Source organism: Pristiophorus japonicus, chromosome 15 (genome assembly GCF_044704955.1).
Source record: "Pristiophorus japonicus isolate sPriJap1 chromosome 15, sPriJap1.hap1, whole genome shotgun sequence".
Classification (NCBI taxonomy): domain Eukaryota; kingdom Metazoa; phylum Chordata; class Chondrichthyes; family Pristiophoridae; genus Pristiophorus; species Pristiophorus japonicus.
The window spans coordinates 24,779,692-24,802,110 of record NC_091991.1 but is presented as its reverse complement, the minus strand read 5'-3'; the positions used below and the strand labels follow the sequence as shown (position 1 = coordinate 24,802,110).

Below are 22,419 nucleotides of genomic sequence, written 5' to 3'. Positions count from 1 at the left end.
TTTAAACTTACCCACACTTTTTTCCACGCTAACTATTTTTGTACAGGGTACTTCTCCTAGTTCAGTAAGCATGTATAGCACCTCTAATGCAGAGATTACCAGCAGCATATCAGGTAAAGTTAGATGGCATATGATCTCCTTGTAGGACACCTGATCCACATATTCACATATCAAGTCTGCATTATCTTCAGCTTTACACAGGTTTCCTAGTATTTCCATACCTGCAGAATTATACAAAAATTAAGTATGAGAACTCTACGTCAAACCAAAAAGTATCAATAACATTATTATTGTAGTTGCTCACCTCTTATCTTCAAACACTTGTCACACGAAAGTAGACATTTAGTTACAGTATGAAAAATTAGATGCGTACTTTTAAAATCAATAGGATCCAACTGAAGCTGTAAAATTAAAAACAAAAAGGAAAGTCACATTACTGCATGCCTTGTTACATTAACATCTATTTTTCCAGCCTCGGTGCTCACTGTTGGCCCATGATTAATACTAAGCAAAAGAATATGGAATACTTGCCTTTATTAGCCGAAGCATAGAATACAAGAGCAGGGAGATTATGCTTGAACTGTATAAAACATTAGTTAGGCCACAGCTAGTGTACTGCGTGCAATTCTGGTCATCACATTACAGGAAAGATGTAATTGCACGAGAGAGGGTACAGAGGAGATTTATGAGGATGTTGCCTGGACTGGAGAATTTTAGGTATGAGGAAAGATTGGATAGGCTGGGTTTGTTTTCTTTGGAACAGAGGAAGCTGAGGGGAGACCTTATTGAGGTGAATAAAATTATGAGGGGCCGAGATAGAGTGGTTAGGAAGGACCTATTTCCCTTAGCAGAGGGGATTTGAGGGGAAATATTTTCACCCAGATGGTGGTGGGGGTCTGGAACTAGAGGCAGAAGCCCTCACCACATTTAAAAAGTACTTGGATTTGCACCTGCAAGTCTACGGACCAAGAGCTGGAAATTGGGATTAGACTGGATAGCTCTTTGTCAGCCAGAGCGGGCATGATGGGCCAAAATGGCCTCCTTCCATGCTGTAAATTCATGCTGTAAATTTCTATAATTCTCTGAGCATGAATAGAAAAAAGGATACCTGGAAGTGAATTAGAAATCTCAAATTATAGGACCACGACATCTAACACATATTTTTGTAGCATGCAATGTCCAAATTCACTGTGAAGTCAATGTGTAAAAAAAAAACTTCCTTATTTCAGCTGGAGTTTACGGACATGTGACGCTAGAAAGAAAACAGCAGTCAACTCAGAAATTATCTGACATTACTTTAAAAAAGAGAAAAACATAATTGAAGTAACAAAAAACGGAGACAATATGCAATATTCAAATGCGATCTATATTGGGAAACAAAGCAAATTTCTACTGCAAATTTGAAGCAATCCAAGAGTGTTCAATACTAGAAGTATGGCATTATAAATTGAGCAAAACACAATATACTGGGCCAGAATTTGCAGTCGAAGTAATGGTGAGGCTAATGGCACTCACCTCACCACTGAAATTCATTGAATGGTGTGAAGTTGCTGTATTTGCAGCATAATGACGAGTGCCATTAACCACACGATTATTTTGAAAACAAATTTTGGCCCATCAATTCAAGTCCCTTTTAAGTGTGATAAGTGTTAATTACTGCCAATCAAGCTCTCTGGCACTAAAAATTAATTATAAGTGTGGAGTGTCATTCCTTCTGGTCTTAATTGATGTTGCCGATTTTTTGAATGCCAAATTTAAAATTTAAAACTTAAAAAAAACTTTTCCTTTCTGTTTCCTTTTTTCTCTATGTAAATCCAATTTTTCTTTCCCTCTCTATTTCTCTTCCTGTACTGGATTTGCCATTGAATTTACCCACTCTAATTTACACTTTCTTCTCAATCCTTGCGCTGTTTATTTCACAATCTTTCAATCTGATTGGTTAAGGAGATGCACAGTTGCTTGTACCAGATGCCCACTTTCCCTCACTGCACTGTTATCAGCTTACACTTTCACCAACGTCACTCAAAAAAATTAAACAACCTAAACATCCAACAGCAAGTTTAACTCATCGCAGATGCCATTAGATGCCCTGCCACAGCAAAATCTGACTGGATTACAACTTTATAATTCACAATATATTACCTTATAATAAACAAAACAGGATGGGGGACATTTCTGCTAGTAGGTTATGTCGTGTTGTCGTAAAGGTAGGAATCCTATATGTTTTGGGATGGCGATATATTAGAATTCTGCAGAAAGGTTTTCTTTTTCTCTGTCAGAATCACCTGATTAACCAGTCCCCTTCCTCCCTCGATCTTGTGTGTCTCCAGTTTGATATGAGGATCTATGGGAAACGTCAAGCTTTGTTTGGAGAGAAAAAGAGAATACCTGGCTTCTTTTCTCTACTACCATCTCCTTAAACACATCTCACTTCTAACAGGTGCAAGGAGATCATGGACTTGTTTGTCATCGAAGTTGAGACCATCTGTTCAGTTGACTCTGCTGCTTCCCCTACTTGCCCTTTCCCATCTAAACCTACTCTACATTTCCCAACTTTCCTTCCTGTCCATCATGGTGGCTGACATTGTAACAAGTTTCCTCTCGTTAGGTATGGTCTCCCTCCCTTTCAAAACTGATGTAATCACCCCATCCTCAAAAACTCCCACCGTCTACCTCTCCGCCTTTGGTAGCGTCCCATCGCCAACCTCCATTTTCCCTTCAAAGCCGTGAACATGTTGTCATTACCCAAATCTGTGCCCATTTTCCTGCAGCACCATCTATGAAGTTCTCCAATCAGGTTTGAATTTTTTGAAGTGGTAACTAAGAGGGTCGATAAGGGTATTGTGTACGATGTAGTATATATGGACTTTAGCAAAGCTTTTGATAAGGTCCCACATGGTAGACTGATCATGAAGGTTAAAGCCTATGGGATACAGGGCAAAGTGGCAAGTTGGATCCAAAATTGGCTTGGAGGTAGGAAGCAAAGGGTAATGATTGATGGATGTTTTTGTGACTGGAAGGATGTTTCCAGTGGGGTTCCACAGGGCTCAGTACTGGGTCCCTTGCTTTTTGTGGTATATATCAATGATTTAGATTTGAATATAGGGAGTATGATTAAGAAGTTTGCAGACGACACTAAAATTGGCTGTGTGGTTGATAATGAAGAGGAAAGTCATGGGCTGCAGGAGGATATCAATCTACTGGTCAGGATATCAATCTACTGGTCAGGTGGGCAGAGCAGTGGCAAATGGAATTTAATTCAGAGAAGTGTGAGGTAATGCACTTTGGGAGAGCTAATAAGGAAAGGGTATACACATTAAGCGGTAGGCCACTTAATAGTTTAGATGAACAAAGGGACCTTAGAGTGTTTGTCCACAGATCCCTGAAAGTAGCAGGCCAGGTGGATAAGGTTAAGAAGGCATACGGAATTCTTGCCTTTATTGGCCGAGGCATAGAATATAAGAGCAGGGAGGTTGTGCTTAAATTGCATAATACTTTGGTTAGGCCACAGCTGGAGTACTGCGTGCAGTTCTGGTCGCCATATTATAGGAAGGACGTGATTGCACTAGAGAGGGTGCAGTGGAGATTTGCTTGGAATGGAGAATCTTAGTTATGAGGACAGATTGGATAGACTGGGTTTGTTCTCATTGGAACAGAGGAGGTTGAGAGGAGACATCATTGAGGTGTACAAGATATTGAGGGGCCTGGACATAGGTGGATAGTAAGGCTCTATTTCCATTGGTGGACAAGTCTATTATGAGGGAGCATAGTTTTAAGGTGGTTGGTGGAAGGTTTAGAGCGGATTTGACGGGGGACTTCTTTACACAGAGGGCTGTGGGGATCTGGAACTCGCTGCCTGGAAGAGTGGTGGGTGCAGAAACCCTCACCACTTTTAAGAGATGGTTGGATGGGCACTTAAAGTGTAGTAACTTGCAGGGTTACTGACCTAGAGCTGGTAATTGGGATTTGACTGGATGACCTTTTGTTGGACGGCGCAGATATAATGGTAAGCACTGCAGGGAATAAAAAAATGGCCAGGGTGATCTCCTGGACTAGTGTCGATCGCCTGGATTGGTCAGAGAGAAATTTTTCCAGATTTTTTTCTCCCTAAATTGGCCTGGGTTTTTATCTGTTTTTTGCCTCTCCCAGGAGTTGTGTGAGGCAGACTGGTTGGGCTGGGTGCTCTTTGCCTTTCCGTCATTGTTCATAAGTTTATATGTAATCTTTAGGGCTGCTGACCAAGGGCCATGCGGCTCTTTGTCGGCCGGCGAGGACACGATGGGCCGAAATGGTCTCTTTCTGCGCAGTAAATTTCTATGTTTCCATCCCTGCCACATCACCAAAACAGCCCTAATCAAAATGACAAATTAAATCTTCTGTAACTGAGAACATGGTGGATTAGTCCTCCTCATCCTCTCTGCCAACATTGATGAGGTCAACCATGCCTGTAAATTAAATCTACTATAAAAATGCAAGTAGTTGTTTTATATGGTCCTAGTTGTCAGGTATATTTTATTTAGAATATATAGGTGCATAAATATGTGGCTATAGTGCAGCTGTACCTTTATTCCCTCTCTAACTGGCTGCTACCAAGACTTATATTTGACTGATGTTGACTGGGTAGCTGCACATGTGCTCCGTACTGAGAATTGTCTTTGAGAATGGAGGAATGGAGGAATGGGAAATGGTGAAGAGAAAGGAGCAGCATAGTGGAAGGAGCAGCATAGTGGAAGGAGCAGCACTGGGAGGTGGAGGAGCGGCAGCACATATGTTTAAGTGAGAATGAAACTGGTGGTTCAAATGCAAAAAAATATATTTTGTGGCAAATATCGCACTGCGACTGGAGACAAATTAATTTTGTAAATTTTTATTGACTAAAGGAGAAATCATGGGGGAAGCAGCACTTCATAAAAATCCTGCTTTGAGATTGAGACAAGAATATTTTAGCTTTCACTCGAAATGTGTACAGAAGATATCAAAAGTTAGGAAATTTCATGAATTCCACATGCAAGTTGATTTTGCCCTAAACTTAAAATGCATGAAATTTATAGATTTTGCAAAAATATTACACTAATTAGGACTAATTTACATATATAATTGCAAAACAATCTTTCCTTTGGAGTCAAGTCCCATAAATATGTTAGGTAGGATAACGTATTATGGTATCATCCAAATTAAATTATGGTTTGTAAGAGCATAGAATATATACAATTTTAGTAACTGAAATGCAATATTAGAATAATTTCATACCTCAGCTGCGACATTACCCAATGTGTCCAGTCCCAGTTGCTTGAGAGAAGCATACTGACAATGGGAACACAACAAAAGGAAGCGGACACATGTACGGTGAGCTGCCAATATCTTCACATTTCCTTCCTCAAATGACAAATTGCGAAGGATTACTGCTATCTGAAGCACCCGTTGCCCCTCAACATCATTGATGCCCAGTTTATGAGAGGGGTGGAATAAAGATGTCTCCATATCTACTTCTATACTTGTACCTAAATTAATAAAAACATCAATCTTATATAAAGACATTAAAAAATCTGGGTACATAAACAAAAATACAAATTCATACAGAAAACAAAGCATTAAAGCAGAACTAAAGGTTCCTTCTGTCCCTGCTGGGTAAAGTCACTGATCTCTGCTCAGTACCTCCCTCAACATAAATTGGGAAGTCACCACATTAAAACCAACGGTGACAATCTTGTTTTCTTACCATTGTATCATACAGCATGTTGAACATTCGCATGCTGCAGTTGTTACCCCACAGCCATAAAAACAGTGCAACTAAAATGATCACTCCACAATAAATTGTAAATATCAACTTTTCAGTTAAATACTTGTCCTGGCTTTTGAGCTTTCACAAATGTATTACTTCACTAACCTTGTGATTCATTGTTCCTAAAAATAATGAGCTCCCGTATTTCATTATCTTCAACATTGTCTTTCCAGAACTAAAAGTCAAAATACAGAACATTTTAAATTATACTCTGCATAACATAAATTTCTTATTGAAATTTTATTAAACAGTATGCACAATGAAATTGAATATGAAATCTAAGCCGCGAAGGCAAGTGCATACAATAGTTCATTAAAATGTAATCTTTAGGAGCATTATAAAACGCACTGTAACAATAGGCAATTTGGAAACATTCATTGTAAAGTGAAGGAATGACAAAATCATCAGATGATCGGTTTATTAGATAACATTTCAAAGTGTGAAAGCTATATATACACATCCTTTGAAATATATACCTGTATATATTATATATATGTGTGTGTATATGCACACATATACACACATGTACATATTGAAGATGCAAGTGAACGTAGAAAGCTAAACATAATTCACACATCCTAAATCCAACACAAATTAACTTGTGAATAATTGCAGAACTCCACCACTCCCCAAATGATCAAGGTCAAATGCTCGCCTGTCATTGCTGAACGTTTTAAATTTCTAATTTAGCAGGCGTTGAGGTGAATTTTTTTTAAATCCCTTGCAGCCTAGAAACTGTTTAATGTTAGAAAAAAATAACTGGGTTTAAGAGGCTGTATTATATTTGGAAGGTGTGACCGACACTAACCAGAATAACGATGCTCAAGCAGATGCAAATAACTCCTCGGATGTGTTGCAAATTTTACCAGTTTATTCTTTTGAAAAAATACATTGATGTGGATTTTGCCATCAGTGGCGAAGAATGCCATTTGACGCTCACTATGCTGACAGTTGCCCAAAGTTCTTGCAGGCTTTTGAGTGGAGACTGGCTGTCATCTGCTGTCTGATCTGGCTTGGCACCCACCACAGGGGATCGGTGGCGCGTCAAGCAACAGGATGGCTCTTCAACCAACCAATCAGATTGAAGAATCCACACGTAATGGGAAATTTTTACATACAGACATGCTAGGGTCGGGAGAGGGGTCTGGTAGTGCACAGGAAATCCAGAAGTCTCGGTATCCCCGTATGCTGTCGAGATTTAACTCCACAGCGTGTGTCTTGCATCTTTGATTGGTTCCCCGCGCACCTATGCTGCTGATAGGAAAACTCTAAATTTCACAATAAAATCTTCACTGCATTCCTCAACAGACTCCAGAAAATGTGAACATTTGTTATGTGTGCGTGCAGAAACTGAAGCAACCGGAAGTAACCAGCTTCCTTCAGATCAGGCTTGTAACGTACACTTGTGGAACAATTAAAAGTATGCAGCATTGCTTGTGGGTTGGTCAAATAAATAGACATGAACATCCTCCCCATTCTGTAGAAGGGGAGGGTGAGGGTGGGATGTACATTAAGAACACAAGAAATCAGAGCAGGAGCAGGCCATAAGGCCCCTCGAGCCTGCTCCGCCATTCAAAAAAATCATGGCTGATCATCGACCTCAACTCCACTTTTCAGCCCGATCTCCATAGCCCTTGGTTCCCCTGGAGTCCAAAAATCTATCTATCTCAGCCTTGAATATACTCACTCAGCATCCACAGTCCTCTGGGGCAGAGAATTCCAAAGATTCACAACCCTCTGAGTGAAGAAATTCCTCATCTTAAATGGCTTATTCTGGGACTACATCCCCTAGTTCTCGACTTGCCGGTCAGGGGAAACAAACTCTCAGTAACCAATCAGAATCTTGTATGTTTCAATGAGATCACTTCTCATTCTACTAAACTCCAGAGAGTATAGGCCCATTCTACACAATCTTTCATCATAAGACAGCCCTCTCATCCCAGGAATCAATCTAGTGAACCTTTGTTGTGCCGCCTCCAAGGCAAGTATATCCTTCCTTAGATAAGGAGACCAAAACTGTGCACAGTACTCCAGGTGTGGTCTTAATAAGACCCTGGACAATTGTAGCAAATATTTCCTTACTCTTGTACTCCAACCCCCTTGCAATAAAGTCCAACATGCCAATTGCCTTCCTTATTGCTTGCTATACCTGCACGCTCGCTTTCTGTGCTTCTTGCACGAGGACACCCAAATCTCTCTGAACACCAACATTTAAAAGTTTCTCACCATTTAAAAAATATTCTGTTTTTCTATTCTTCCAACCAAAGTGAATAAACTCACATTTCCCCATGTTATACTCCCTTACTGCCCACTCACAGTCTATCTATATCCCTTTGTAGGCTCTTTTGGCTAGAAATTCGGTTGTTTAGCACCACCATTAGCACCAGAGAGGGACGCTATGGAGCCGCTAAACGTCTACTGCCCAAGCACCGCACTGTCAGCTTCTGCCACAAACCTCAGTGAAGGTTTAGCGGCGGCACTGACAGATTGCGCAATGCTCGCTAGCACCGCCCACTCGGTGACGTCACCAAGTGTGCACCTCCTTCATAGTCGAGCGTTTGCAAAATGTATTCTTTTGCTTGCGGTAGTGCCTGGCGCTTACACCAGCAGGGTAAAGCAGACGATACAGTGTCGATCTCGGGGCGATATCGTCCGGAGTGCAAGGTAAGTGATGAAATTTCAGTTTTTCAACTTCTATTTATTTGTGGCAGTAATGGGGAAGTTTATTGAAGTTTTCACAAGGATTTTGTTTTTTCACCTTCTTGCGCTATGAAAACGGCATCCTAGCGCCAAAAAATTGAGTGGGCCGCCTGCGCTATTGCTCCATTAGCTCCCTAAGAGGAGTGTGGAACTCTTCTATTAGCGCTCCTCTCCTCTTGAGGCGATGCAACTGAGTATCCCACTTTGAGGGGGTAGTGCCCCGGCACCGGCACCGCCTCAAAGCGGGTGATATCGAATTTCCAGCGCATTGTGTTCTCAACAGCTTACTATCCCTCCAGCATTGTATCGTCAGCAAACTTGGATACATTACACTCGGTCTCTTCATCGAGGTCATTAATATAGGTTGTAAATAGCTGAGGCCCTAGCACTGATCCTTGTGGCACCCCATTAGTTACAATCTGCCAAACTGAAAAAGACCCATTTATCCCTACTCAGCTTTCTGTCAGTTAACCAATTCTCTATCCATGCTAATATAATACCCCTAGTAGACCCTGTTGTGTTTAAAATGCATGTTGCAGTAAAATCTATTTACAGTCAGCAAAGGAAGGCAAAATTCCAGTGGAAATCATACAAAACTTTACAAAAATCTTTTGCACAATTCACTTTGGTTAACAGAACAATTACATGGAAACATAGAAAATAGGTGCAGGAGTCGGCCATTCGGCCCTTCGAGCCTGCACCACCATTCAATAAGATCATGGCTGATCATTCACCTCAGTACCCCTTTTCCTGCTTTCTCTCCATACCCCTTGATCCATTTAGCCATTAGGGCCATATCTAAATCCCTCTTGACTATACCCAACGAACTGGCATCAACAACTCTCTGCAATAAAGAATTCCACAGGTTAACAACTCTCTGAGTGAAGAAGTTTCTCCTCATCTTGTTCCTAAATGGCTTACCCCTTATCCTGAGACTGACCCCTGGTTCTGGACTTGCCAAACATCGGGAACATTCTTGCTGCATCTAACTTGTCCAGTCCCGTCAGAATTTTATGTTTCTATGAGATCACCTCTCATTCTTCTATATTCCAGTAAATACAGACCCAGTCGATCCAGTCTCTCCTCATACGTCAGTCCTGCCATCCTGGGAATCAGTCTGGTGAACCTTCGCTGCACTCCCTCAATAGCAATAACATCCTTCCTCAGATTAGGAGACCAAAACTGAATACAATATTCCAGGTGAGGCCTCACCAAGACCCTGTACAACTGAACTAAGACCTCCCTGCTCCTTGACTTAAATCCCCTAGCTATGAAGGCCAACATACCATTTGCCTTCTTCACCGCCTGTTGTACCTGCATGCCAACTTTCAATGACTGATGTACCATGACACCCAGGTCTCGTTGCACCTCCCCTTTTCCTAATCTGCCGCAATTCAGATAATATTCTGCCTTCATGTTGTTGCCACTAAAGTGGATAACCTCACATTTATCCACATTATACTGCATCTGCCATACATTTGCCCACTTACCTAACCTGTCCAAGTCACCCTGCAGCCTCTTAGCATCCTCCTCACAGCTCACCCAGCTGTCATCTGCAAACTTGGAGATATTACACTCAATTTCTTCATCTAAATCCTTGACATATATTGTAAGTAGTTGGGGTCCCAGCACTGAGCCCTGCGGCACCCCACTAGTCACTGCCTGCCATTCCAAAAGGACCCGTTTATCCCGACTCTCTGCTTCCTGTGTGCCAACCAGTTCTCTATTCATAACAATACATTACCCCCAATACCACGTGCTTTAATTTTGCACACCAATCTCTTGTGTGGGACCTTGTCAAAAGCCTTTTGAAAATCCAAATGCACCACATCCACTGGTTCTCCCTTGTCCACTCCACTAGTTACATCCTCAAAAAATTCTAGAAGATTTGTCAAGCATGATTTCCCTTTCATAAATCCATGCTGACTTGGACCAATTCTGTCATCGCTTTCCAAATGCGCTGCTATTTCATCTTTAATCATTGATTCCAACATTTTACCTGCTACTGATGTCAGGCTAACCGGTCTATAATTCCCCGTTTTCTCTCTCCCTCCTTTTTTAAAAAGTGGTGTTATATTAGCAACCCTCCAGTCCATAGTAACTGATCCAGAGTCGATAGACTGTTGGAAAATGATCACCAATGCATCCACTATTTCTAGGGTCACTTCCTTAAGTACTCTGGGATGCAGACTATCAGGCCCTGGGGATTTATCGGCCTTTAATCCCATCAATTTTCCTAACACAATTTTCTGACTAATAAGGATTTCCTTCAGTTCCTCCTTCTCACTAGACCCTCGGTACCCTCGTATTTCCGGAACGTTATTTGTCTCTTACTTTGTGAAGACAGAACCAAAGTATTTCTTCAATTGGTCTGCCATTTCTTTGTTCCTCATTATAAATTCACCTGATTCTGACTGCAAGGGATCTACGTTTATCTTCACTAATTTCTTTTCTTCACATATCTATAGAAGTTTTTGCAGTCAGTTTTTATGTTCCCAGCAAGCTTCCTCTCATACTCTATTTCCCCCCTCCTAATTAAACCCTTTGTCCTCCTCTGCTGAAGTCTAAATTTCTCCCAGTCCTTCAGGTTTGCTGCTTTTTCTGGCCAATTTATATGCCTCTTCCTTGGATTTAACACTATCCCTAATTTCCCTTGTTAGCCACGGTTGAGCCACCTTCCCCGTTTTATTTTTATTCCAGACAGGGATGTACAATTGTTGAAGTTCATCCATGTGATCTTTAAATGTTTGCCATTGTCGATCCACCGTCAACCCTGTAAGTATCATTTGGCAGTGTATTCTAGCCAATTCACGTCTCATACCATCAAAGTTACCTTTCCTTAAGTTCAGGACCCTTGTCTCTGAATTAACTGTATCACTCTCCATCTTAATAAAGAATTCTACCATATTATGGTCACTCTTCTCCAAGGGACCTCGCACAACAAGATTGCTAAATAGTCCTTTCTCATTACACATCACCCAGTCTAGGATGGCCAGCCCTCTAGTTGGTTCCTCGACATATTGGTCTCGAAAACCATCCCTAATACAGTCCAGGAAATCCTCCTCCACCGTATTGCTACCAGTTTGGTTAGCCCATCTATATGTAGATTAAAGTCGTCCGTAATAACTGCTGTACCTTTATTGCACGCATCCCTAATTTCTTGTTTGATGCTGTCCCAAACTCACCACTACTGTTTGGTATACTGTTTGATGTACAATGGCTTAGCAAATATATTTTTGAATACTTTAGAAAAGGCTTCCATATCACGTCGAAATAAAGTCAATTCTTTCTGCACTGAGAATGATATAGGGACAGGACTCCTCAATTAATTATCATTGCAAGGTGTTAGGAGTCATAGCACTCCAGCTAGATATAATTTTCAAATACTAATTCCGTAACATAAATACCATGGTTCAGCAAACCAAAAACAAAACTGTTATAATTACTTTAGATTGAGAAAATATATAAAATGGGGTTTCCTCGAAGCTTTGAAAAAGATTTCAGATATATTCCTCAGGTTGGGTAATCACTAGGACCAACATTGGAGTGCATTATAAGTCAAGACTGCTCTCATTTGCCTTTATTCTCAATTTAGCTAAAGAGTAGCCTCCCTCACCTGCTATTTGACTCTAGTCACTGAACTAAATCCAAGAGGTTTCAGAATGGAGAATGATTCCCTTAAAACAATTCAGTCTTTTCAGTTAAGCAGAGGGGTAAAGATCCCGAATCCAAGTTACTGCTGGGTGGTTGAATATCAAATAGCAGTTTATTGGTTCAACAAGATGGCAAGTATTAGTGGACAATTGCAGACCAAGCATGTCCCTGTATTTCACTGCATATTGAATAGAACTGATGGATATTATGATACTTCAGTGCATATCAAAACTGACTCCTGCAAACCTAGATTGGCCTCTGCCACAGTTAAATTAATGTTATTTCTAGTGAAAGGGAAGTTAGAAAGAAAGAAAATAAAAGAATGGCAATGTGGTTATGCAAAACATCATGATGGGCACAATTTTTACTATTATTTCCTTGACCAATCCATGATTTTTTTCTAAAATCCTAGGTATTATCTAGGGCTATGAGGAAAGATTGGATAGGCTGGGGTTGTTTTCCTTGGAACAGAGGAGGCTGAGGGGAGATTTAATTGAGGTGTATAAAATTATGAGGAGCCTAAAGTGGATAGAAAGGACCCATTTCCCTTAGCAGAAAGGTCAATAACCAGGCTTTAGATTTAAAGTAATTGGTGGAAGAATTAGAGGGGAGTTGAGGAGAACATTTTTCACTCAAGGGGTAGTGGGGGTTTGGAACTCACAGGCTGAAAGGGTGATAGAGGCAGAAACCATCAGCGTATTTAAAAAGTATTTGGATATGCACTTTAAGTGTCGTAGGATCTTGCGGAGACATCACTGGTGATATATCTCCAGCGACTTGAGGTGCCTTCTATACATCGTCCATGCCTCATACAGGAGGGCGGGTATTACTACAGCTCTGTAGACCATGAGTTTGGTGGTAGATTTGAGGGCCTGGTCTTCAAACACTCTTCCGCAGGTGGTCGAAGGCTGCACTGGTGCACTGGAGGCGATGCTGAATCTCTGCATCAATGTCTGCCTTTGTTGATAAGAGACTACCGAGATATGGGAAATGGTCCACGTTGTCCAGGGCCGCGCCGTGGATCTTGATGATTGGAGGGCAGTACTGTGCGGCGGTGACAGGCTGGTGAAGGACCTTTGTCTTACGGTTGTTAAGCAAGATTTGCAAGATCCTGCAAATCTCCTGGGAGGACAGGTGCACCAACATCAGTGTCCTCGACCAGGCCAACATCCCCAGTATTGAAGCACTGACCACACTCAATCAGCTTCACTGGGCAGGCCACATAGTACGCATGCCAGATACGAGACTCCCTAAGCAAATGCTTTATGGGGAGCTCCTTCATGGTAAACGAGCTCAAAGAGGACAGCGAAAACCTTATAAGGGCACCCTCAAAGCCTCCCTGGTAAAGTGCGACATCACCGACACCTGGGAGACCCTGGCCATAGACTGCCCGAGGTGGAGTAAGTCCATCCGGGAGGGCGTTGAGCCCTTTGAGTCTCGACGCAAGGAGCATGAAGAGGCCAAGCGCAGGCAGCGGAAGGAGCGCGCAGCAAACCAGCCCTACCGACCTCTTCCCCTGACGAATGTCTGTCCCACCTGTAACAGGATCTGTGGCTCCCATATCGGACTGTTCAGCCATCAAAGAACTCACTTAGGGAGTGGAAGCAAGTCCTCCTCGATTCCGAGGGACTGCCTATGATGATGATGATGATGAAGTGTCGTAATCTACAAGGCTACGAACCAAGAGCTGGAAAGTGGGATTAGGCTGGATAGCTTTATCGGCCAGCACAGACATGATGGGCCTAATAGTCTGTACTGTAAATTTCAATGATTACCATCATCCTTTATTCAGGGTCGATCTGCATGCTGAATCTCACACCAGACATTGCTTAGTCATAGAACAATATCCCAGCATAATGGAAACAAATGTAAATGCCTGCTCTGAACTTTTAGCTCCACATAAACAGTCTATTTCAGAAAGATTTGGGTGTATAATTATATAATGAGTTTGTACGAAGGGGAAAGGAAAACAGAATCACAACACCCTGAATCCTTGACTACTCAAAGCTGCCTCTCAATGTCAAATACTATCCTTGTCCTGTTAACAAGTTGTAGCACCTTTAACATAGTAAAACATCCCAAGGCGCTTCTTCGCAGGAGTGTTACAAGACAAAAATTTGACACCGAGCCACATGGGAAGAAATTAGGGCAGGTCAAAGAGGTAGGTTTTAAGGAGCGTCTTAAAGGAGGAAAAAGAGGTAGAGAGGTGGAAAGGTTTAGGGAGGGAATTCCAGAGCTTAGGGCCTAGGCAGCAGAAGGCACGGCCACCGATGGTTGAGCGATTATAATCAGGAATGCTCAAGTGAGCAAAATTTGAGGAGCCCAGACATCTTGGGAGGTTGTGGGGCTGAAGGAGATGAGAGAGATGGGGAGGGGGGAGGGGCGAGGCCCTGATGGGATTTGTAAACAAGGATGAGAATTTTGATGGATGTAGCAGTGAAAGCTTTAAATGGAGTAGCAGTGAAGTTTACACCTAACTTCTATAGTTTGCCATCAGAAGTAGTGGACAATAGTGGAGCCAAGTCCACGGCACCACAGGTGGCTCAGCTGCACGGGGCGGGGCGGGGATGGGGAGGAAGACGAATAGAAAAGCAATAGTGGTAGGGGATTCGATAGTCAGGGGAGCAGACAGGCATTTTTGCGGCCGCAGACGTGACTCCAGGATGGTATGTTGTCTCCCTGGTGCCAGGGTCAAGGATGTCACCGAGCAGCTGCAAGACATTCTGGGAGGAGGAGGAGAGCAGCCAGAGGTTGTCGTCCATATCGGTACCAATGACATAGGTAGAAAGAGGGCAGGGTGTAGGAAGCTAGGAGGGAGATTAAAAAGCAGGACCTCAAAAGCAGGATCTCCAGGTTACTGCCAGTGCCAAGTGTTCGTGAGTACAGAAATAGGAGAAGATGAATGCGTGGCTGGAGAGATGGTGCAGGCAGGAGGGCTTTAGATTCCTGAGGCATCAGGACCGTTTCTAGGGGAGATGGGACCTGTACAAGCCGGACAACGTTGCACCTCAACAGAGCCGGGACCAGTATCCTCGCGGGAGGTTTTGCTCGTGCTGTTGGGGAGGGTTTAAACGAGCTTGGCAGGGGGATGGGAACCAGAGAATAGATTCAGTGGGGAGAAAAACAAAACTGGAATTGGGCAGCAGAAAAGTAGAAAGTGAATTTGGACGACAGAGGAAACAACTAGAAAATAGACAACAAGGGAGTTTGACATCACTAAATGGTATATACTTCAATGCAGGGAGTATAGGGAATAAGAACATAAGAAATAGGAGCAGGACTAGGCCATACGGCAGCTCAAGGCAGCTTAAGCCTGCTCCGCCATTTAATACGATCAAGGCTGATCCGGTCATGGACTCAGGTCCACTTCCCTGCCTGCTCCCCATAACCCCTTATCGTTTAAGAAACTGTCTATTTCTGTCTTAAATTTATTCAACGTCCCAGCTTCCACAGCTCTCTGAAGCAGCGAATTCCATACAGATTCACTAAGGCAGATGAGCTGAGAGCAAAGATAAAGACACTTGGGAGTACGATATTATAGCTACTACTGAGGCATGGCTGAAAGAAGGGCAGGTATGGCAGCTCAACATTCCTGGTTACAGGATTTTCAGACGGGAGAGGGGGGGTTAAAAAAAAAAAAGGGGGGGGCGCAGTATTAATTAAAGAAACAATTAGAGCTATGTGTAGGGATGATATGTTAGAGGGGTCATCAAACAAGGCATTATGGGTTGAATTGAAGAAAAAAAAGGGGGGCGATCACACTACTTGGAGTGTACTATACCAAACAGTCAGAGGGAGATAGAACAAATATGTGGGCAAATTGCTGCGAAGTGCAAGAACTATAGAGCTGTAATACTGGGGGATTTCAACTACCCCAATATTAACTGGGAAAAAAGAAGTGTGAATGGTACAGAGGGTGTAGAATTTCTAAAATGCATTCAGGAGAACTTCTTTAGCCAGTTTGCAACAAGCCCAACATGGGAATGAAGAGAGGCAGGTGGAAGGGGTATCAGTGGGAGAGCATTTTGGTGCTAGTGATTATAATTAATTATGATTTAGAGTAGTTATAGAAAAGGTCAAAGGTGGACCAGGAATAAAAGTTCTCAATTGGGGTAAAGCCAATTTTGCTGAGCTGAGATGGGATTTAGCAAAAGTGGACTGGAAACGGCTACTTGATGGTAAATCAGTGTGAGCAGTGGGAGGCATTCTAGGAGGAGATCTTGAGGGTACAGAGCAAGTACGTTCCCTTAAAAAGAAAGGGTGGGGCTAACAAATCAAGGGACATACTGGGCAAGATAAAGAATAAAAGGGAAGCTTATGACAGATACTGAGAACTCAATACTGCAGAAACTCTAGAAGTACAGGGGTGCAATTAAAAAATATATCAGGAAAGCAAAGAGAGCATGAAAGAATGTTGGCAAGTAAAATCAGGGAAAACCCAAAGATGTTTTATAAGTACATTAAGAGCAAGATGATAATTAGAGAAAGAGTGGGGCCTATTAGAGACCACAAAGGAAATCTGTACGTGGAGGCAGAAGATGCGGGTATGATTCTTAGTGAATACTTTATATCCGTTTTCACAAAAGAGAGGGGCGATGCAGACTTTGCAATGAGGGAGGAGGAGTGAGAAATATTAGATGAGATAAACATAGTGAGAGAGGAAGTATTAAGGAGCTAAGCAACTTTGAAAGTGAATAAATCCCCAGGCCCAGATGAAATGTATCCCGGGCTGTTAAGAGAAGCAGATGAGGAAATAGCAGAGGCTCTGACCATCATTTTACATTCCTCTCTGGCTACAGGTGTGGTGCCAGAGGACTGCTAATGGTGTACCTTTGTTTAAAAAGAGAGAAAGGGGTAGACCAAGTAATTACAGGCCAGTCAGTCTAACCTCAGTGGTGGGAAAATTATTGGAAAAAATCCTGAGGGACAGGATAAATCTTCAGTTGGAAAGACATGGATTAATCAAGGACAGTTAGCATGGATTTGTTAAGGGAAGGTCGTATTGAACCAACTTGATTGAATTTTTCGAGGAGGTAACCATGAGGGTCGATGAGGGCAGTGCGTATGATGTAGTGTATATGGATTTTAGCAAAGCTTTTGATAAGATCCCACATGACAGACTGGTCACGAAAGTAAAAGCCCATGGGATCCAGGGCAAAGTGGCAATTGGATCCAAAATTGGCTCAGAGGCAGGAAGCAAAGGGTAATGGTTGATGTGTGTTTGTGTGACTGGAAGGCTGTATCCAGTGGGTTTCCACATGGCTCAGTGCTGGGTACCTTGCTTTTTGTGGTATATATCAATGACTTGGATTTGAATGTTGGGGGTATGATTAAGAAGTTTGCAGATGACACTAAAATAGGCTTGTGGTTGATAATGAAGAAGAAAGCTGTGGACTGCAGAAAGATTATCAATGTACTGGTCAGGTGGGTAGAACGGTGGCAAACTGAATTCAATCTGGATAAGTGTGAGGTAATGCAGTTGGGGAGGTCTACCAAGGCAAGGCAAGGGATAACGCATTAAATGATACAACACTGAAAAGTATAGAGGAACAAAGGGATCTTGGAGTGCAGGTCCACAGATTCCTGAAGGTATCAGGCCAGGTAGATAAGGTGGTTGAAGTGGTATATGCCTTTATCAGTCGAGGCATGGAATACAAGAGCATGGAGTTATGCTCGAACTGTATAAAACTGGTTAGGCTGCAGCTGTGTGTGCAGTTCTGGTCACCACATTACAGGAAAGATGTGATTGCACTGGAAAGGGTGCAGAGGAGATTTACAAGAATGTTGCCTGGACTGGAGAATTTTGGCTATGAGGAAAGATTGGAGATGCTGGGTCTGTTTTCTTTGGAACAGAGGAGGCTGAGGGGAGACCATATTGAGGTGTATAAAATTATGAGGGGCTTGGATAGGGTGGATAGGAAGGATCTGTTTCCCTTGGAAGAGGGGTCAACAACCAGGGGCCATAGATTTAAAGTAATTGAGGGGAGGTTTAGAGGAGAGGAGGGGAAGTTTCTTCACCCACAGGTGACTGCCTAAAAGGATGCTAGAGGCAGAGACCCTCACCACATTTAAAAAATACTTGGATGTAAACTTAAAAGTGTCGTAACCTACAGGGCTAAAGAGCTGGAAAGTGGTATTGGGCTGGATAGCTCTTGGTCAGCCGGTGCAGACACGATGGGCCAAATGGCCTCCTTCCATGCTATAAATTTCTATGATTCTATAGTTGATAAAGTATGACTGATCCTGGTCCTGAAACAGATTCAAATTCAGCTTAGACTTCTTTTTTTAAAGTGTCAGCATTTTATAAGTGCCTGTAAATGGCTATAAATACATTTAAGTGCTTCTGAATTGTTTTTCAAGGGACAAGCGTTAAAAATAAATGGCAGTTCATCAATCCTTCAGTTGAACTCAAATACGGATAACAATTGTGACAAGAAAATTGCAAAATTAATAAAACAATAAAGAGAACATTTTCCTACCATATTACGAGTCAATATATACACTGAAGAAATCAAATGAGGTATTTCAGAACATATACCAAACCTCTGCAGCGAGGCTAAAGAAATAGACTCTCAGGTTGGTTTACACAAAGTGTCTACCATCCAGAAATGATGGCCACTGTGCAGGGAAATGTTTTGCAGGTAAAATACAAGTGTTTCAATATTCTAATGTACTGGTGCACATATAACCCACTGCGAGGATGCCCTTAACTGAAGGGGAAGACACCTGGTGACAAATTGCAGAATACGGGGAACGACTTGAAATGCACAAACCAAATATAACTTGATCATATTGTATTTATGTTTGTCAAAGTACGTTCTGCTAGCTAGCAAACATTCACCGAGAGCAGGCATGTGATATAACAGACATTTATCTCGCCGTGTTTCTCCCAGTCATGCAACAGGACTACAATATGCACATAATTTCTGCACTGTGTCCAATTTAGGAATGATGTGACGGCTTTGGTGAGGGTACAGAAGAGATTTATTAGAATGGCTCCAGGGATTACATTTACGTGGATAGACTGGTGAAGCTGGGGTTGTTCTCTTTAGAGCAGAAGGCAAAGAGGAGATTTGATAGAGGTGTTTCAAATAATGAACAATTTAGATCGGGTAAATAAGGATAAACTGTTTCCAATGGCTGATGGGTCGATAACAAGAGGGCACAGATTTAAGGTGATTGGCAAAAGAAGCAGAAGTGGCATGAGGAAAACTTTTATGCAACGAATGGTTAGGATTTGGAATGCACTGTCTGATAGGGTGGTGGATACAGATTCTATAGTAGCCTTCAAAAGGGAATTGGATAAATACTTGGAAGGAAAAAAAATGCAAGATATGGGGAAGGAGCAGGGGAATGGGATTTACTGGTGTGCTTTTCCAAAGAGCTGTTGCAGACTCGATGGACCGAATGGCTTCCTTCTGGGCTGTACTATTCTATGATTCTACGATTTATGGGCTCCTAATTCTGGTCTCCGCTGCAAGTGAAAACATCATCTCTACGTCTATCCGATCAAACCCTTTCATAATCTTAAAGACCTCGATTAGATCATCCCTCAATCTTCTCTTTTCTGGAGAAAATCAATCTTCCCCAATGGGTATAAACTCTCAGTTCTGGTATAATTCAAGTAAATCTTTTTTGCACCTTCTCCAGTGTCTCTATATCCTTTTCATAATATGGAGACCAGAACTATTCACAGTACTCCAAATGTGTTCTAGCCAAGATTCTATACAAGTTGAACTTCTACTTTTTAATTCTATCCATCTAGACATGAAGCTTGTTGCTTTGCTTGCTCTTTTAATGGCCTTATTAACCTGCGTCACTACTTTGTGATTTGTGTAGCTGTACCCAAAGACCCATTTGCTCCTCTACCCCATTTAGACGCTTATTTTGCATGGAGTATGTGGCCTCCTTATTCTTCCTACCAAATGTACCATCTCACACTTACCCATATTGAAGTTCATTTGCCAATTACACCACTGTTCTGCAAGTTTATTAATATCTTCCTGATCTTTTCGGTCTTCCCCTGTATTAACTGTACTCCCCAATTCAATGTCATCCACAGATTTTGAAATTGTACTTTCGGCTCCAAAGTCCGCATCGTTTTTGTAAATGGTAAACAACAGTGGTCTCAGCACCAATCCTGTGGAACACCACTTCCCACTTTTGCCAGTCTGAGTAACTACCTCTAATCCCTACTGTTTTCTGTTTTATAGTCAGCTTGCTATCCATTCTGCTACATGTCCCCTGACTCCACATATTCTGACATTAGTTATGAGTACCTTATCGAAGGCCTTTTGAAAATCCAAATACATTACGTCCGCTACATTACCCTTATCGAACCTTTCCGTTACTTCAAAGAATTCAATAAGGTTCGTCAAGCATGACCTTCCCTTTTGAAATCCATGCTGACTGTTTTTTGTTATATTTTCAGTTTCTAGAATTTTTTTCCATCTTTAAGTAAGAATGCCATTATCTTTCCTACCACCAATGTTAAGGTCTATAGCTCCCTGGACTTGTTCTATCTCCTTTTTTTAAATATAGGAATCACATTAGCTGCCCATCAGTCCTCCGGCACTATTCCCTTTTCAAATAAATTTTTATTTATATGTAGTAAGTGTCACTGCTATATCTTCCCTTACTGCTTTTAATATGCAATCCACCCAGGTCAGGGGTATTATCCTCTCTAAGGTTGATTCGTTTATCAATTATCGCCCCTCTTTCTATCTTAAATGTCTTTATTTCCTTTTTAATCTCTCCTTCTAATGTCATGTCCACTATGTTAGTCTGCCTGATAAAAACTGGGACAAATTAACTACTTTTGAAGAAATCTGCTTTGCTAAAAGCTTTAAGCAGCATTTCAGTCATTTAATTTTGGTCAGATAAAAGCCTGATGCAGAGGGAACGCAACATTTTTAACAGTCTTCTATCTATCTATATCCACCAATAGGAGTGCTGTTTGTGGAGTATGAAATGCACACTGAGCGAGCGAGCGAGTTTAATGGATACTGGAGTTTAAGCAGCTACAAACCACACAGTTTACCAGAACAGATGGCAAGTCTGCACGACGTGGCGGTAAATTGCCCGCCAACAAGACAGATGATCTTATCAGGTTCTGGGGACATCTCGCATTCAGGAAGTGGGTAGAGGGGTATCCTAGCAGGAAAGGCCTAAGCTTTCCATGCGGAACCCAGGAGCACACCTGTTGCTTCTAGCCCCATAAAATTGTAGTTGGATCTGGATGATATTATTGGAATCTGACAGTGTATGTAAAGGAAGACCCCACCGGCTTTGGGCTGGTAGTCTTACCGCCTGCTCAGAAGAACAGGATAAAATCCCAGACAGTGGGATCCTGGCGGCTTTCCAGCAGGTAATTAACCCGTGATTTTAACTTGTCTGCCCACCCACCTGGTGTCCACAGGGCTGAAATGACGCCATTGAATAAAGGAGGCGACAGTGAGCAACCTTACCTCACTTTCTTTCGAGAGCGAAATCCAGTGAGCCTTTCATCTATCCTTACACAGATCTTGGAGCTGGAGTACACAATCTGGATAAAATCCAAAATTTGGCCATATACTTCCATAGCTTCCAGCTACTTCATGGTGGCTGCATGAGGAATTAGGTTGAAAGCCTTACTACAATCGTTGAGTGCAATGCAACTGGGGTTTCCCCAAGCTTTACAATGATCCAAGATCTTGTACAATGCCACAACTTGTCTATGCATTACCTAGGAGTATAAAAATAAGCCCGTCCCTTTTTGATTACTCTACGGCATTCTGAATTCTTGCTCCAAAGCACCTCAATGGCAGTTTATAAAATGTTGTATAATTTATTTATTTATTGTAATAACCAAAAAGGCTAATGGGATATTAGCCTTTATAATTAGAGGGCTAGAATATAAAGGGGAGGAAGATTTGCTACAGCTATAAAAAGCCCTGGTTAGATTACATCTGGAGCACTTTGTACCGTTCTCAGCACAATACCTTAGAAAGGATATATTGACCTTGGAAGGAGTGCAGCACAGATTCACCAGAATGTTACCAGGGCTTCAAGGATTAGATTATGAGGAGAAATTATATAAACTATGCTTGTATTCCCCGGAATATGGAAGGTTAAGGGGTGATTTAATTGAGTTTTTTTAGGATTTTTTAAAGGAATTGATAGGGCAGAGAGAGAAAGAGAGAGAGAGAAAGAGAAAGAGAGAGAGAGAAGAGAGAGAGAGAGAGAGAGAGAGAGAGAGAGAGAGAGAGAAAGAGAGAGAGAGAAAGAGAGAGAGAGAAAGAGAG

General features: G+C 42.0%; 1 protein-coding gene across 1 annotated transcript in view; it reads right to left on the bottom strand.

Moving 5' to 3' along the window:
- Nucleotides 1–22,419, bottom strand: part of arid2 (AT-rich interactive domain 2) — a 120,619-nt gene that overhangs the window by 40,193 nt on the left and 58,007 nt on the right. Inside the window, exons 7-10 of the mRNA XM_070900238.1 lie at nucleotides 5,888–5,957; nucleotides 5,251–5,501; nucleotides 305–401; nucleotides 12–221 (exon numbers count right to left, since the gene is read on the bottom strand). Of these exons, the coding sequence (XP_070756339.1) occupies nucleotides 12–221; nucleotides 305–401; nucleotides 5,251–5,501; nucleotides 5,888–5,957 (628 nt within the window). The remainder of the gene's footprint in view (nucleotides 1–11; nucleotides 222–304; nucleotides 402–5,250; nucleotides 5,502–5,887; nucleotides 5,958–22,419) is intronic.